We start from the raw sequence: 18,142 nt of genomic DNA, 5'->3' as shown, positions 1-18,142 counted from the left end.
AGCAATCTAACACTGTGACACCTCTCTTCGAGCTCCAACCGAGCATAGACCGTTAACAACAAACTTTAAAGGAGGTTTTGTTCTAATCGCTGGGTAAGGGCAGGCCTTCTGTGTGCAAGACCCAATTACAGCTGTGCTGTTAGCAACTCCTCCACTAATTGCAATCATCAGCTCAAATCATTATCACCAAGGCTCTCCTTCGATTTCTATCAAAATCCCAAAATCCCTCGGTTTCTCGGTGCTTCGGTACAGCTAGGGGTAACTCATAATGTGGCGAGGGATAATGGGTTTACATTGGCACCGTAATTAGAGTTAGAATGGAGATGGAAGACTTGGAAGGTATCTGATTCTCTGGAAAGCAGCAGGGGTCCGCTGCCACAATGGAACATTTAGAGAGGTTTCCCTCAAACCACTAGCCTAATGACTGTGCACTTGAACACATGGACGCGACGCCACTTGACTCTCAATGCTAGCTGAGCGCTGATAATGATGTTTAAAAAACGGCGTGGTATATGAATAAAAATACATTAATAACGAGCTCTTCAGTAAGAGACCCGGCGGGTCATTTACAAAACCTAATTTCCTACGAGCATGCAAAGCCACCGCTTGTTAAAGTAATGGCATTCTGGCAGATTGTACACAGTTGACCGTCTTCTCCACACAGCGGCGTGCGGTGATCGTCGGGGCACCTCGCGTCCATACAGCTGCCATTCAGACGTGTATAGCACAGGACGTTTGACGGTTTTCTAATCTCCGAGGCTGCCATCGGGATGATGGGGCGGGCTGACCCCTGTCATCCCTGCAGTGCATCTCAAACAGCAGCAATGACATCTCCATCTCCATCTCCCTCTGGTCTCTCTATATCGCCATGCACCATAGTGTCATTTACCTGCTCTCCAAATGTCAGACAAAATGCTTCACAGCCATATCCATCAGCCCCCCCCCCCCCCATCCCAAGGAGAGGGTGACCCGCTCTGCTGCTGCCCAGTATAATGTCATACATTCCTGGACACGGCCTCTGAAGATGACCTGCTGTGGTGTGTGAATGTGTACCAACATTACTATAGAGTAGAAATATGGACCAAGGTGGTCCCAGTGAGGGAAAATACTAGACTCTTTGAATGCATGACTTTTGAACGTGTGTGCGAGTGCGTGCTAGCGCTATGTATATTATTTTATTACTAAATCATTTGTTATTTGCTATTAATAATGTATCTGTCCTGTATTTTTTTCCACTGCCGTGGACAAACAGAAAGTCCCAGTAGGGATAATACATTCGACCTTGAACCCTGTGTACATAGAGTACCACATAAACCAGTAAACCAGAAGGATCTGCTGTCACCGGCTCCAAGTCTGCTACTTATGGGAAATAATGGGCTGGAAAATTCACAGGCAGTGGCTTGAATAAACTGGAATGGAATGTTTTAACACAAAATGCCCTGCTCCTTTATTTAGGTTTCATCAGCTTAAATGATATAGGTGAATTGACAAATGAGGCTCAAGGCTGACCCACGGAAGAGGCCAAGTGCAACCTCTCCATTGGTTTGTGTCCTTCCATGTATTCTGTGACTGCTCGCCACAATTTCTCACTTTGTTTTCCACTCCTACTCTGCCTAATGCCCTGTGCCTGTTGTTGGACAACACCGTATTTCAACTGGGCTTGGGGCAGAAAACATTCATGTTTTTCGGTAGCATAATTGATGGGTTCGCAGGTTTGACACACAGAAGTGGAATTGGTACATTTGTTTGCTAAAGATGAGCCTAATGAGAAGAAAATCTCTACCATGAATACTAGGGTTGGCTACTGTAATTATATTCCACTATGGCACTGGCACAGTACCTACTAGCAGTGGTGGAAAAAGCATTCACATTCTTTACTTAACTCATTAAAAGCCTCAGACATTAACGGATTATAATATCCAGAGTGCCTCCCACCCCCCCCCATTCACGGCCGTTCTCTTATTTTGTCTTATTTTGAAGGCCACCGGAAGTACTTCCGGTCTGACGTCATCGGATCCTTCGACTGAACCGATCATTGTTTATGTGGAGCCATGCTGGATCGGCTCGTAGCGTTTATACATGTGTTTTATAAGCGAGCATCTGCCTCCATCTTCGCTTCTAAAGTGTAGTTTTGAGATAATGGACATTAAAGATGAGGCGGCCCGTCCACCTCAATGTTATGGGATGACTATTGTGTGCTCGTGGAGCCGTGATGATGACAAATCAGCGCGGATTTCGTCTCCGGAGCGTCGGCCATTGTACTAGGTATTTTTACTCGCCGTTACAGTAATATATTACTTTTCGCGCGACATCGCGCATTTGGCACTATACGTACTCTAGTACTTATTGCGTGACATCACGCAAATGGCACTAGATGAGTTAAGAAAAAGTATCAATACTGCATTGTAGAAGTACTCCTTTATAAGCAAAGGTCTGGAATTCAAAGTAAAAGTACAAAGGTATTGGTACAAACATGTACATAAAGTACCAAAAGTAAAAGTAATCATTGTGAAGAATGTCCCATTTCACACGTTCAAAATGCATAAAGATCTTTTGAAAATAGCAGATCTACAAACTCACACTAAGTTGCATTGCATCGCGACGCATTGTGAGCTTGTAGATCTGCTAGTTTCAAATGGCCGAAATGTATATAGGACTTTAGTGGTTAATGTATGTTTTGTAATAATAATCCAAATCTACAAAGTAACTAGTAACTAAAGGTTTCATATAATTGTGGTGGAGTAAAAGTACAATATGTAGTGGAGTAGACTATAAGTAAAAGTATTGAAAATGTTAAATACTCCAGCATAGTAAAAGTACCTCAAAACTGTACTTAAGTAAATGTACTTAGTTATTTTACACCACTGCCTACCAGGCCGAATGGCAACGCAGATTTTGGTGCTTTATGTCGGTACCAATTGCCTGAGCTGTCAATCTTCCTCCTAGTGCAGCAAAATGGACATACTGTAATAGGCAACAGAAGCATCACCGCATATACGACTAGTAGTAAACAACATTAACTTGTCCTGACTGCAGCATGTACTATACTGTAGGCTACCATTAGCTTTTTCAAACTTTTTTGACTCTGGGCACGGCTGAAATAAGCTTTTCATCCACGGCACCCCTGAATTACACTGCTAAGTTTTTGACTCTTACATCATCTTGGAGAAATATCAGTTTCCATCAGAACTGACTGAAAATAACTTTAAACTTGACGTTTAACCATTTGAACCACAGCATCCCTATTCTGGGGGGAAGGTTCACCAAAAATAGCCGATCTACAAGCTCACAATGCGTCACATTTTGACGAAATGTGAGTTTGTAGATCTGCTATTTTGGGTGAAGAGAGTTGGCCGTAGATGGAAAAAGAACTCATCAAGTACAGTGCAAATCAGGTCTGTTTTACTAAGCATAGTGAAGTGATATTGATGTAGTGATATTGATGAATTCCAAATGTTATCAGATAATTCTGTGGCACCCCTGGACTGGCATCATGGCACCCTAGGGTTCCACGGCACCCACTTTGGGAAACCCTGCTCTAAAGAGTGTGGCTGGTTTTTACTCCAAAGGATTCCAACACCAGGAAGTTGAGGCTAAAATGGGAGGAACATCAAATTCAACTATGGAGACGCACCGAATACACAACAGAGGGATGCACCAAATGCATGCAGATGGATGAGATGGAGGTGTCAGAATTGAGAATGCGATGAGGAGGGACAACATCAGAAATCACTAAATTAGAGGAACAGCCCAGGTTAGAAGAAGAGAAAGGTTGAGATTGTTTGGACATGTGCAGACTGCAGAGGAGGGATGAGAATGCTGAAGATGGGGCTGCCAGGCAAGATGAGAAGAGGGAGACCAAAGAGCTTTATGGCTGCGCTGAGGTGTCTGGAGTGACTGAGGAGGACACAGAGAACAGAAGCAGATCTGCTGTGGTGGCCCTTGATAGGAATTAATTAGCCACATGAAGAAGAGGAAGACTATGACAATGTTGTTCGCCGAAAGTAGCCAATATACAGAGTCACAACACATCACGATAAAAATAGTTATTGTGTTGTGAACTGTTGAGACAAAAGAAGGCTAGAAACACAACCACCCTATAGGACTACAAACCATGGATTGACATCTAGACCTACTGCAGTAGGTCTGCAGTATGAAACAGAGCTGATACCTTTAAATGCATTTTGAGGAAAATAATGCTGCTATTTGTACCCTGTATATATATAAAATGTCACAATGCGACATAGCTCTGTTTACACAATGCTGTACCCCCTCCAACTGTATATACCGGTATGTTCCCCATTTTGGAAATGTAAACGTATGTTTTCTCATGCCAATAAAGCTCCTTTGAATTGAATTGAATTGTGTGTTTGCCCATCTCCTTAATGTTGGTTAAAATAAAGTTAATAACCAACAGTAACAGTATTTTTTTGCCTAAACTGGTACGAGTTGTGACTGGTCTACTTTTGAGTACAACCAGTTCTAGACAGCTTGGCCTTCGGCCACTGTGTAAAATCTATTCCATTTGCATAGAATACAAAGAAAGAAAGAGAGAAAAAAGAATCCCCAGAGGCATGAAAGTAAATATGGAAATATCCAACAGAATTCAAATAAAGGCTGTGCACAATTTTTACTTATTAACAAAGCAGCACAGAGTGTGTGTGTGTGTGTGTGTGTGTGTGTGTGTGTGTGTGTGTGTGTGTGTGTGTGTGTGTGCGTGCGTGCGTGCGTGCGTGCGTGCGTGCGTGCGTGCGTGCGTGCGTGCGTGCGTGCGTGCGTGCGTGCGTGCGTGCGTGCGTGTGAGAGAGAGAGAATAGAACAGGATCTTGTTTTAAACACATTCTAACTATGAAGTACTTCTTCTTCCAATCTCTCCAGGACACAGTCCACCGGCTGGAGCAGTGCTTCTCAAATGGGGGTATACCTTAGGGGTACACAGAGGTACTACAGTGGGTGCGTGAGAACACGTGGATTTCACTGTTATGTTTAATGATAAAACATTGTCAAACTTTGTTATTGTGTTATTGAATAAAATGTTGAACATGATACAGTATGTGGCTCATGGCTGCCGAGTGGGATTTATTTTCTGCTTGGGTATGTAATAACAACCCCATTGTAGAAATAGTCTGAAAAGTACAAAAGTAGCTTTTGGCATCAGAAGTAAAAGGTCCCATTTCAAAGGTTTTCACATCTATCTATCTATCTATCTATCTATCTATCTATCTATCTATAAATTAGCCAAATCTCTGTTTGTCTGTAGCCAATTAGAGAGGAGCTGTTTATGCCCGTAGCCAATCAGAGGGGCATAAACGGGCATATGTCCGATATGCCCGTATTCAAGCTTGAGGATTGGTGAAGCTTCACATGAGGACTAGTCAGGATCCCTTAGGCTAGGGCTCCACCAAAATGACGGCGTCGTGCCGGCGTCGGACGCCGTCAAAAAATGAACCGGGGCGAATTTGAGCGTCCGACGCGGACGTTGACGTCGGCAGTGGAGCACCCTTCATTGATTAAAACGGGAGCGTTCCCTGCGTTGACGTTGACGCGACGCTCGACGCGCTCGGTGGAGCCGGGGGGTTATCTAGTGTATAAAATGTTTGAAGATAAGATCTAAAAGCCCACAACGCATCACAAATGGCAGGTTGGGAACTTGTAATTTCGAATCGCCAAAGTATATACAGTACATACTGTAGGTCTGAAGTGGTTATGTAATAATAATCAAAATCTACAAAGTAACTAGTAACTAAAAATAATTCAAATAATTGTACTTTTACTACACAAAAGTAGGCTACAATATTTGCCTTTGAGATGTAGTGGAGTAGAAGTAAAAGTATAGAAAATTGGATTGAATTGAACCAGTGTTTCTAACTCTGACAGTGTACAAATGGAACCAAATTAACCCTTACGGGTCCATTTGGTTTCCATTTATTGTACACTGCCAGAGTTGAGGAGAGACCTTGAAATGTGAAACTTTGAGAAACACTGCTTTACACCACTGTAAATGTCCCTCAGAAGGGATCTTTAGGTCCCTCCTTCAGCCTCTTCCTCATGTCTAGGGCATGCTGCTTACTGACCTCCCTCTTTGCCCGTCTCTCTATCGTCAGGCACTGCCGCATAGCGCGGTCCATGGCGTTACATGTGCCAAAGAACTTCATGACATTATGCTCCTGGTGGCACTGCTTTAGAAGAGTTATCAGTTCATTGCACTCTTCAGTGTGCAGGTGAGGTGACAAGTCAGGGTGCATGTCGAGTCAAAGGGTTTACAGTACCACTCCTGCAATACAGATTGATGACTGACAGTACTTGAGTAAATATACGTTCTTACTTTACACCACTAACTACCGTATTCAAATTGGCTTAAGGCATTTCTAATACAGTATATAGGATAGGTCAGCAGGCAGACCTCTGACGCCATGCTCATGTCACCATGACCATAAGAGAGTTTCCAATGCAGCTACGCCCAAATATGAAGTGTGTTGTCTAACCTCAACATGTCATCATGGCATACAAAGCAAACAAATCAGCTCCATATATGGGCAGAAAAGGGACAAGAACTGAGGGATACAGAGATCATATCAGTCGCATATCAGTCGGATCGGCGGTGCCATGTAGGTGTGAGGGCCGTATAGCCATAGTACAAGAATGCAGTACAAAAATAAAAATCTACAACATAAGCGTTGCACCTCTGCTCTGTGAATACATTATTAGGACTACCTGCTCATCCTTATGATTGACTGATGTTAATATCAGTTACCTCGCAAATAATGCTCCTTGTGCAATAAGATTAACGTTAGCGTTTGAGGATCTCAACGCAACACAGAAAATGACGCAACACGCTTACGGTCACCGAAAAGGGTCTGTGTGGTTCTAAGCAAAATATTGTAATCGTGTAAAGAGGAGTAGGCACATGGATTCCATCAGGGAAAAGGAGTACTGGAGCCAAAAAAAGATAACTATTGGCTTAGAGCGTTTTCATCTCAAGAAAACAGTGTTGTTGTTATGTTTCAGCCTGCAGCCTGAATGGGCTATGTGTGTTTCACACCTAGGATCCCCTCCTGCATTTCAGCATTAAATACCAATAAGTCAAACTTTTAGCCTTGCAGCCACTGAGAGATTTTACTTGTTTCTTCTTAAATTAGACAGTGTGAGATGGCCCGTGTCTACTGTGTAAAAGGTCAAAAATATTGGACTCAACTCAGCAGACACATACAGTACTGGGAAATCTTCCTCAGTGAGTAACAGCCTGGGATGCTAAAATATAGTCCAGTATATGTGTCCAGTTGGACACATTCTGATGTGCTGCATCATCAGTCTAAATCAGTGGTTCTCGACCTGTGGGTTGGGACCAACAGGGGTGTCCACACATTATTTTGAGGGGTCCCCAGATGATTACCTTAATGTGCAACATTGTTTTCTCACTTAACAGTAAACAAACCAACATAAAGTTAAAGTGTATAGAGGGTATGTGTACATTTCTAAAGTTCATTTTAAGGACTTTTTAATACAGCTAAAATGACAAATTAAACATTGGACAAATTGTCAAATATTAGAGGCAGAAACTGTGAAAATAGCCGATCTACATGGTCACAACGCCTCGCAAGATCGGCTATTTTCATAATAGAACCGTGTTGTACAAAATGTATTGCCTCAACTCGTAGTGCTCGTCAGGGTGAGGGGTCCCCAGTTAAAATATGATTATTTTGGGGGTCGCGGCCTGAAAAGGTTGAGAACCACTGGTCTAAATCACTGGTAACACAACTAATTGTTCCCGTTATCTACCTCTCTTTGTCAAACTCCTTTTCTAACTCTTTCTCTTCAGACCAGAACCCCTCCCCATTCCCACTCTCCACACTCTGTCATGAATAGCTAATGAATGTGAATGGAGCTCTGGGGGACGCAGTAGTCTTATTACAGGGGGTTATGTGTGTGCTGGGCACTCAGTGTGCTCTCATCAGCGTACGGTGAAAGGTTCAATTGCACTGGCCAGGGCCCCCACCTCGATAAACAGAGGGGCTAAAGAGGTTTGTTTACTGGACCCACCTTGACTTGACCTCCGTAGCTCGGGGACAGGCTGCATGATTGCCTAAGTGTTGGCCCAGTCCAGGGAGACTACAACCGGGCAACAAATCGTTGCAAAAACCTTCTATGTCCAAAACCGTTCCTTTTGCATTTATCATCTGCTCTTTTCACTACTTTTGTGCGACGGCCTTGTATGATGAAGCAGGGCTTTACTTTGCGAAAGAACGTACAAATTTGAAACTTGGAGATACAAGGTTTCCACCCGACAACGACGAAATGCTGGCCCTCTAGGCTGACTGATTGGATGTCTCCTGCTTTCTCCACCAATATCAGTGGCCTTCAACAGGGGACCCTAGGGGGTCCTAAGAGTTACTAAAGGGGGTCCTCCAAATCTTTGAGTGATATATATATATACATATTTTTATATTAACCACTTGAACCCTAGTGTGTCCATATTCTGAGCTTTGGTGTGTTGGGGAAAAAGAGCAGACTAAGTACAGAGTGAAAGGTCAAGTTTATTAAGTATTGACGGTTCAAATGGTTAAATATCTGAAAACACAAACTGACATGAATCCAACATACACTGATAATTGTGTTGTCAAACGATGAAACTATATGGAATCTATGAACAGATTGTGGGAGTCCCTGCTTCATCTATTTCTCAACTAAGGGGTCCTTGGCCTGAAAACGTTGAAGACCCCTGGGCTATCATTGTTGCACAATTGATGGTGGAAGAATATACAGTAACCATAGAGAAAGCAGATTCAAGTTAGAATGATGTAGGCCTACCTACAATATAAGGGCAAAACCATGAACTTTTTCAATTAATCATCAGGATAATTAATTAAGGAGAAGTAATTAATTTAGTTATGTATCGTTCAATTACCATGTACGAAAATGTTGTTGTCTTAATATTACTATTATAGTATATTAATATTAGCAGGTTTTTGTCTACTGAATATTTTTAAGATGTCTGTTTGGGTTCAGATAAGTTGTGATGAGTCCTTACCGTAGTTTGCAATAACTATATGGACTATATTAATCACAGATTAATCTAATAATAATAATCACAAAAGCAAAAAAACAATTATGAAAATAATTGTTATAAAAATGTGTGTTAGTTTCATGCCTCGCATTGTGCAGCCATCGTGTTTTCATTGCTGCCTAAGTACAAATTGAAAAACAGAAAATATTCAACACATCCATGTTATTCCCACATGAAGAAAAGTAGCCCGCAGTGTGAAGCAAAGGTCTTCCATTTGTGCTGGCAGTAAACAAAAAAAGTAATAAAAAAAATGTTTTGATGTTGATTGAATGAATTCTGCTACTCTTCCCCCCTGTCTTCCTTTAACCTTCTGTTTGTCCCTTGGTGGGAAACATCCCCAGAAGACAACACAACCTGCTACATTGTTGTCGTCAGGCAGAAAACTTGTATCTCCGTATTTCAACATTACTTTGTTGTACCAGTGTCGCTGAGAAGTAGTGAAAATAGCCATTCTACAAGCACGATGAGGCGCGTCATGTGCTTGTAGATTGTGTCTTTTCGTAATTATTAAAACATTTGGAAAGGGATAGTGGTTAAGTGTGTCTGTGGGTTTTATAAATATTGAAAAGTATCAACAACATGGGTTTGTGACTAAATAATAACTACAGGGGAGAAAAAAAGAATAATAATCCATTTCCTCAAAAGTAATATACAAGGTTTCCGCCGTCCGACAGCAATGACGCACAGGCTGATGTCTATCCTCTCCCTATGCTTGTCTCTGAAGCCTTGGGTTTTGATATCTTATCAAAGTTCCTTTGCTGTTCATGTTTTTGTTGTTAACGTTGAGACATCTGCCCCAAGCCAACTGTCAGCAGTGCTGGAGAAGTACTCGGATTTTCATTTTTCTTTTTTAGATATTTTCTTTTTTTTGGCTTTTATGCCTTTATTGATAGGGATAGACAGTAGGCTGACAGGAAATGGGGGAGAGAGAGATGGGGGAGTGACATGCAGCATAGGCCGTCAGGATCGGGACTCAAACCCGCGACACAAGCTAAATTGAGCCTATAGGTGCCTGGACCCCTGCACCAGCTGTCCAGGCCTCGGATTTTCTTTTACTGAAGTAGATTTCGCAATACCTAGATGTAGAAATATTCTGTTACAGCTCACATTCTGTTACGCATCACGGCACGTTGTGAGCTTATAGATGTGCTATTTTCTACTAGCTTACATTCAATAGGGGGTTTGTATACATGTTACAAATCTGAAGTAACTAGTAATTAAAGTTTTTGAATAATTGCAGTTGAGTAAATTTTTTTAAATATTGTCGTTGTCGGGTGGAAACCTTGTATGTCCAAAACCATTCGTTTAGTATTTATCGTTTAAAAAATGATCTAAACTAGTGAAAATAGCCGATCTACAAGCACACAACGCCTCGCGGTGTGTGCTTGTAGATCAGCTATTTTCACTAGTTTTGTGCAATAGTCTTGTGTGATGAACCAGGGCTTTACTTTACGGAAAAAACTTACAAATTTGAAACTTCGAGATACAAGGTTTCTGCCCTACAGTGACGATATGCCTCTGAGATGCAGTGGGGTAGAAGTACTTAAGTACATTGTACTTGTGTACCTACACATAGTCCTTTCCAGTACTGTTAGTGAGTGTGCTGTATAGCCTCCCAGAGGAATAAGGCTCATTATTTTGATGTGTAGTCACAGCTTCTACTGTCCCATCATGCTTGGTGATAATCTCGCCATCAGAGGAAGTCTATCCGAAAGGTTTTACCCCCTGTAGGCATCAACAGGGGTTGTGTGTGTGTGTGTGTGTGTGTGTGTGTGTGTGTGTGTGTGTGTGTGTGTGTGTGTGTGTGTGTGTGTGTGTGTGTGTGTGTGTGCATGTGTGAGTTAGAAACACACAAACACAGCAAGCACACTTTCACACACACATACACACACACACACACACACGCATGCACGGCACGCAAACATGTATGCACGAGTGCCATCTCTCTCCCTCTATCATTCACACATACACTACACGCATGCATCAAACGCACACACACACACACACACACACACACACACACACACACACACACACACACACACACACACACACACACACACACACACACACACACACACACACACACACACACACACACTCACACACACAAACACACACACACTTTATCCCATGCATGCACAAACACACACACTAGTATACATGCACACATACCCAGTAGACCTGGGTGGCTTTGTTGACTCTTCACAGTAAACTGTTAAAAAATCCCCTGGCACGAAAGTCAAGGTCAGCCCACCTTTGACTTAACACTCCCACAACACTGATTGCAGAGCCCTTTGACTAAAGGTAGCTCTCCACCGCACTGCAGTCGGCGACGGTAAGTGTTGGAAAGTGTCTTTTACCGAAAATCTGCTGTTGAATTGGTGGTGGGCACACTGTCGAGTCGGGACTCGGGTCGCAAGTTTATTGTTTATTGTTTATTTGGATCCCCATTAGCTACTGCCTTAGCAGCAGCTACTCTTCCTGGGGTCCACAAAGTTGTAGGGAAGTGTAGACCTTCGGATAGCAGCGGGCTTGTTGTTGAAAAAGACATCAAGCTATAAGCTATTCTTAGCACCATAGTAGCTGTCTGTCGGTGTCAGCAACCTTTTTTTCCCACACCTTCCAACCGACTGATCTCCCGACTTCATTCGTCTGTTTGGTGGAGAGAACCTTTATGAATGCTTGCTAATGGTGGCAGATTCTTCACCAAGGTTCAGAAAGAGCAACATACTGTGGTCAGCAGATATGATAGGTCTTATATTAAAGATTGATGATGATAGTTAAATAAAATATTGTAATTGCGATGTATATGTATATGTGACTTTGTTATGGTCTGACCAAAAGTACATTTTGTCAGGAGATACAGTATAGTCGGCCCTTGGGTGTTTTAATATTTTCTAAAGTGGCCCCCTTTGAAAAAGGTTTGGACACTCCTGTCCTGATGTACCAATGAGGTCTGTAGAATCCAACCTGTAACTCATTCATATGGCTTGCCTGTGCATATATAGGCCTATATATATTGTGAATTAATATTATAAATAAGTTCTTAATTGAATTCATGATAGCCCACTTATGTTTATTTTAGGCTATGTGTGCAGCATAGGCTACTGTAGTTCTTATTACATTACAGGAAACCAGTTTCTTTCCCTATATAACAGTATAAGAATAAAACAAATCGGTTTAAGAGGCAATACTGCAATGAGCTGTTGTTATTAGAAGAAGCTTTTCACTGGTTAAATATATACAGTATGAACCACACACACACACACACACACACACACACACACACACACACACACACACACACACACACACACACACACACACACACACACACACACACACACACACACACACACACACACACACACACACTTAATTCACTTTCAAAGTGGCACCCCTATTGGTTCACACATTTTCAAAAACAGCTAAAAATGGCAGGTCTACAATCCCTTGTTGATCAGCTATTTTCGCTAATCTGGTGTGACAATGTCATAGGACAAAGAAGAGAACAGGGCATTCATTTATGAAATAAACATGAAAGATGAAAGCTAAAATATGGGGGAATAAATCTCCAGACAGCAACAAAATGAACTGTGGCTCTTGTAAGCACATCTATGTGAATAAGGTAGAGAAATCAGGCTCAGCAAAGTTCCCTGGACAAACAGAGGATAATAAAATCATTCATGCATCCATCCTACCTATGTGACTTCTGTGTGACGATGCGTTGGTCAGCTGGCCCCACAGAGTCACCAAGCAGACTGTCACCAGCAGCATCCGTCTGCACATGCTCCGCAGGTCCCTCTCCCGCATTCTGGGGGAAAAGGCAAAACAAAATGGCCATGGGCAAGCGCCTTAATACAGATACACCAAGAACGATTACCCAAACACTATGGGCACCTCAATGTTTGCTGAATTTAGACCCACATTTTGTCCATGCCTTACCCCTTATCCATAAACTTCTTTGCCTTTTTTTTACTATTTTGAAAAACATTTTGAAATACTTCAAATAGCCGATCTACATCGACACGTTGTGAGCTTGTAGATCAGCTATTTGAAATATTCAAAAAATGTTTTTCTAAATAGTAAAAAATGACGAGAAGGTTTAGGCATAGGGCAAAAATAGAGCTCACTATATGTTTTATGTGTCATGTGGAATAATACATAGCATGTGAAAAAAGTTGTTTGTGTGCTGTGTCTCAAATGAGTGTTAAGCCAGATTTAGTCTCTCTTTAGAGACTAAATCTGTGTTGCGACGCATAATTTATGATAGAAAAGAAGCCCAGAGTTTGGTACCCAAAGTTTCACATACACAATCAGTATACGGTAGAGTTGAGGATGCAATATGAATATAGTTGGCAAGAATTCTCATTCTAGTCAGAATGAGATTCTCATCCGTAGTAATGTAACAACAACACCAGACTTCACAAAAAGAAACAGATACTGTCCCTGAAATGTAACAAACAAACAAAAAATGGAAACAATACAACAACATAAATGTACATATATAAAAATAAAAACAAACTCTGCATCTGTTTAAAACAGTCTAAAATAAAAGTTGCATTTAAATAAATCAAAGAGATTGGTAAAGTGCTAAATAATGTTAAGTCTATGTACAAAAAAGTGAGTGATCACTGGTTTGATTCTACAGCAGCCATATTTTAAGTTGATGCTTAAATGATGTAAATGTAGGACAGTCTCTTATAGCTATATGATGTTCCAAGCGGCGGAACCATGAGCTGACTGCGCTCAACATGCTCCTTCTTCCGACGTCTGAACATCTGTTCGGAAAAGGAGGTGATTTAAAGCTATACTATGTAACTTTTTTAATAAAATAAATCTTAAAATTGTCCTAATTATTAAATCGCTAAAGTTTTAGAACACCCGGCATATGCATCATTCTGTACACGTGTCTCCCTACCGGCCAATCACAGCCCAGATCATACACTGCCGAGCTCTTCAGGAAGTACACTGCAGTGTTTACACTGGTCTAGTAGTTTAGCATGTAAGTCCCCAACCGCTGCTCGTAGAGGGACACGAAAGACCTCTATGGATAGGTCTCGGCGAGGCGAGGCGAGGCGAGGCGGATGTGGTGGTCTGACGGCCCGGTCTGCGGCGAAAAACGGCCGAAAAAAGCAGACGCGACCGCGGTTTGCTATACCGCTACTGACCACTAGTTGAGCAACTTACACAGTATAGCTTTAAACTACAAATTGATGGGAGGTCTCAAAACTTTGCCTTAGAACTCGTGCACCTCCGGATGTCCTGACTTTCCGAAATAGTTCAGAAAGCCTGTCCGAACCGGACCTTTTTTCTTTTTTTTACGACATCGGAAGGCGCATGTATTGGCCTAAAGCTCTGCAGAGAATTAAAACAAAGTGGTCTTGGTGCTTGTGCGACAGAAACACTGCAACGCTACAATGTACAGGCTGCCGCACTTGGGCTGACGCCAACAAGCTGTCCAAGCATTCCATGGTTGGAAGTCAATTAGAGTAAACTCTCGAAATCACAAAGTAGGGATTTAAAAAGCTTTAGAACAACAGGCCTCCTCTGCCATGTCAAAGATTAGCCCACTGTGTGCCGTGCACAACATGGTCCCCCAACATGTACCAAATATAGCTGCTCGCTAACAGTGGTGTACTGAGATATTTTATTTAAAGGACCACTAAACACATTTTCAACCGATCTTCATATAATTGTTCCTAACTAATGCTCAAGATGAAATCTCAGAGGAGGGCTATGTGGACACTTCAGAAACCTGCCTACCACTGTTAGGCCTTACAGTGACATAATCAGGCGCGGTTCTAGCCCTGAGCAGCAGGGGGTGCTGCAGGGAGCTTTTTGCGCCCGTGGCCGAAAATTCTTGTGATTCCGAATCCGCAAACCATTTGATTATAGCACCGAAACTCACGCCGCAAACAACGCAGAAGTCCGACATAAACAATAAAGGTTTCCGCGGTTTATTTTTTTGCTAAACAATCAGGAACGGCACACAACACTTTCCCTTTGCCTCTCTCCACATGCACCAGCCAGTAGATGGAATTCTAGGTACCAACACTCCAACAGACAGACAACACCAGTGTCATATAATCATTCAGTTCCAAAAGCTAGGTACCAACACTCCAACAGACAGACAACACCAGTGTCATATAATCATTCAGTTCCAAAAGCTTTTCAGTTCATCCACTTAATTTTACACCACTCTGTCTACTACAGCAAGCATGATATGGTATTGCTTCCCAAACGTTTTAGCCCGTGTCGTGAACCAAGAGAAACTAAACCCAAACAAAAGAAGTGAAAATAGCCAATCTACAAGCTCACAACGAGTCGCTTCGCGCTGCGTTGTGAACTTCTAGATCTGCTATTTTCGATTTAATTAACATTTGTCTCAGCGGACAACTTTTGCCCTCCATAAAAGAGTTCGGCATAGGCAAGCTGCAGCAGCAGTCAAGTGTACTCACCAACAATCAACAGCAGAGCAGCATATTTTATCCTGTTTATCCAGTCCCAGTTTTTGGAAAAAGATTGATGAAAAGCCCCTATCTCTTACATGCAACTTTGGGAAAGTTGTAAAGGCTTTGGTGGTGATCTTGTACAGTTTCCATAACATCTCCTCATAAAGAACTTCAATTGAGTGTATAATGTTTCTTTTATATGGGTTGTAAGTTGTCCTCCTGCGTGCCTTCTTGGCGTTGTGAGCATGTAGATCGGCTATTTTCATACTTCCCATGGACCAGTCAGTGCGCATTGCAAGATGACGCTGAAATGGACTGCAGACTGTATTCTCTCTCCCCCCCGCCCCCGTTCGCAAATTAATGTGTATGCTAAACTGTTCTGATAATACAAATTGTTTTGGCTCTCCATTCATTCATCATGTATAACTTAAACTGCGCGCTAGTAGGCTATTGCAAACCAGTGCAGCTTAACATAACAAACCGACAACTAGGGCCAACCCAGCAACAACTATCGTTTCCTGTCTTACTTTCACAATAAAGTGTCTCCCGTTTACCTCCCAATTCAGCTTATTTCACGCAGGTTATTATTAACAGGAAAAAGTGTAGCTTAACCTGTGTGTTTTTGTGCAACCAAACGTGCATGGGAGAGAGAGTGATGAGGGTGGGTGAGAGAGAGAGAGAGAGAGAGAGAGAGAGAGAGAGAGAGAGAGAGAGAGAGAGACAGACATTGAGAAACAGAGAGAGAGAGAAGTGCCGTTGTTTAGGAGTAGTACTGCGCTTGGGTATCACACTTTTCTCCGTCTGACCGTGTCTCTCCCGATTTTGCTAGTCCCGAAAACTACTGGTGCTAGTTCAGAAAATAGTGGTGCTTAAGCGGCCAAAGCACCCCTCTAAAACCGCCACTAGACATAATCATCATTATGTTATTTATTTTTTTTTATTTTTTTTATTGGTGGTCACACCGTCTCCTTAGCGTGACCGTGTGTGTAGCTATGTGTCTATGCGTCTATGTGTGTCTGTAGCCTGGAGCCTGGCCTGCAATATCGCTGGGTGACCAGATAGTTGCTGTTGAGCAGCCTTGAAATGCACATGCATGCATGCACACACCAGTCCTGCACGGGTCCGATTTTGACAACCGCGCCCGCCCCACCAGTCATTAATCAGATCTGTGGACCGACCCGTTACCCGTCATTATATAAAAGTCTAAACTAGACCCGCCCCGCTACCCGTGAGTTACATGTAGTAAAGTAAATAGCCTACAGCCGTGTACGTTCTTCCAAATGGCATCGCACTCAAATGTAAATGTCCATTTACATAAACGCCAGGTCGGCTGCCACTCTTAATTATTTTAGATAGCCTTTTAAACCACCCTTGCTATGATGAGAACATGGGCTAACGTGCTAATGCGTGCTGTGTGTGTCCTGCCAGCAGCAGGCTGCTGCTCACTGAGTCTGTGACTGACTGTGTGCAGTGCACTCCAGCCGCTCCTGTGAGTGTGACTTGACGTTTAGGCGGAAACAGTGCTGTATGCATGCCGTGGTGGTTCTGTCCTGCTGCTCACTGTGTGCGCTCCAGTGACGTTGTTTAGGCAGAAACAGTCGACTGATTTTCACAATAAAATGTCACCCGCCCGTGTTTAGTCGCACACCGCCCGTCCCCGTACCCGCACATTTATAATGGTATATATTCTGCCCGTTTTCACCCGTCAAACACGGGTACCTGTAGATTTGGATTCTTGGTTTACCTATGATCCTAGATTACTATTGCCATGTATTGGCATATTTATTACCTTTGTCGCTCTGGATTAAGACCAGTAAGTATTATTATGATTATTTGTTTAATCCTTAAAGGGGCACTCCACCACTTTTCAACCTATGTTCATATAATTGATCCTCACTCAAAAATAGCTTTTTTTTTTTTTTTTTTTTTTCAGAGGAGGGCTGTGGGCAGGTCAGAAACCCATAGTCTTGTGACATCATCGATTGCCAATCCAGCTTATAGAAACTGCAGGCTTTCTATTCCTGAAAAGTTGCAATTTTAAAGTGGAAGCCATTGTTCTCGCGATAATAAAAATCTATTTTTTTTTTCCAAAAATATTGATACAATTTTTTTTGGGGAAAATGATGATGTCACAAGACTATGGATTCTGAACTTCCCATAGCTCTCCTAGGAGACTTGGACTAAGTAGAAAAAAATTGTGATATTTTATCATGACCATTAGTGAGGACCTATTATATGAAGACAGGTTGAAAAGTGGTGAACTACTCCTTTAAGTAAAGTAAATGTAACTCAAAAGTGTAGGCTACTTAAGTACAGTTATTTTTCCACCACTGCTCACTACTTGGAAATTCAAATGTTGGGTAAGAAGACAACAGAGCTTTCTTCAAAGAAAAAACACATTTGTTGATTTAGTGCCCACTGACAAAACACAAATGTTATTATGCATCCTTGCATAATCATTCACGTGTTTGTGTTTTCTCTTTCCTTTGGCACCACGGTATTTGCATACGAGGTCACAAGCAAACGCTGTCATGACTAATAACGCACATGCTGCGATACATGACACTGTTTTAAATAATCTACTCACTCCGGATGAAGGAACAAGAACCACGGTGGGTGG

General features: G+C 42.2%; 2 protein-coding genes across 2 annotated transcripts in view; both read right to left on the bottom strand.

Annotated features, from left to right (window-relative positions):
* The window catches only part of tafa3a (TAFA chemokine like family member 3a), a gene marked incomplete at its 5' end in the record, with an annotated part of 53,066 nt that extends 40,186 nt beyond the window's left edge, over nt 1-12,880 (bottom strand). Inside the window, one exon of the mRNA XM_080727308.1 lies at nt 12,769-12,880. Coding sequence (XP_080583434.1) covers nt 12,769-12,880 — 112 coding nt within the window. The remainder of the gene's footprint in view (nt 1-12,768) is intronic.
* LOC308286344 (COX assembly mitochondrial protein 2 homolog) lies at nt 6,009-6,245 on the bottom strand (the record flags this gene model as incomplete). Its single annotated transcript, XM_080727341.1, has 1 exon — nt 6,009-6,245. The coding sequence occupies one exon, from the start codon at nt 6,243-6,245 to the stop codon at nt 6,009-6,011; it is 237 nt and encodes a 78-aa protein (XP_080583467.1).
* Nucleotides 12,881-18,142: the final 5,262 nt, after the last annotated feature.

Source organism: Nannobrachium achirus (assembly GCF_963921795.1).
Source record: "Nannobrachium achirus genome assembly, chromosome: 6".
Classification (NCBI taxonomy): domain Eukaryota; kingdom Metazoa; phylum Chordata; class Actinopteri; order Myctophiformes; family Myctophidae; genus Nannobrachium; species Nannobrachium achirus.
Note: the sequence above shows the minus strand (reverse complement) of the source record. Positions and strands in the feature narration are given on the sequence as shown.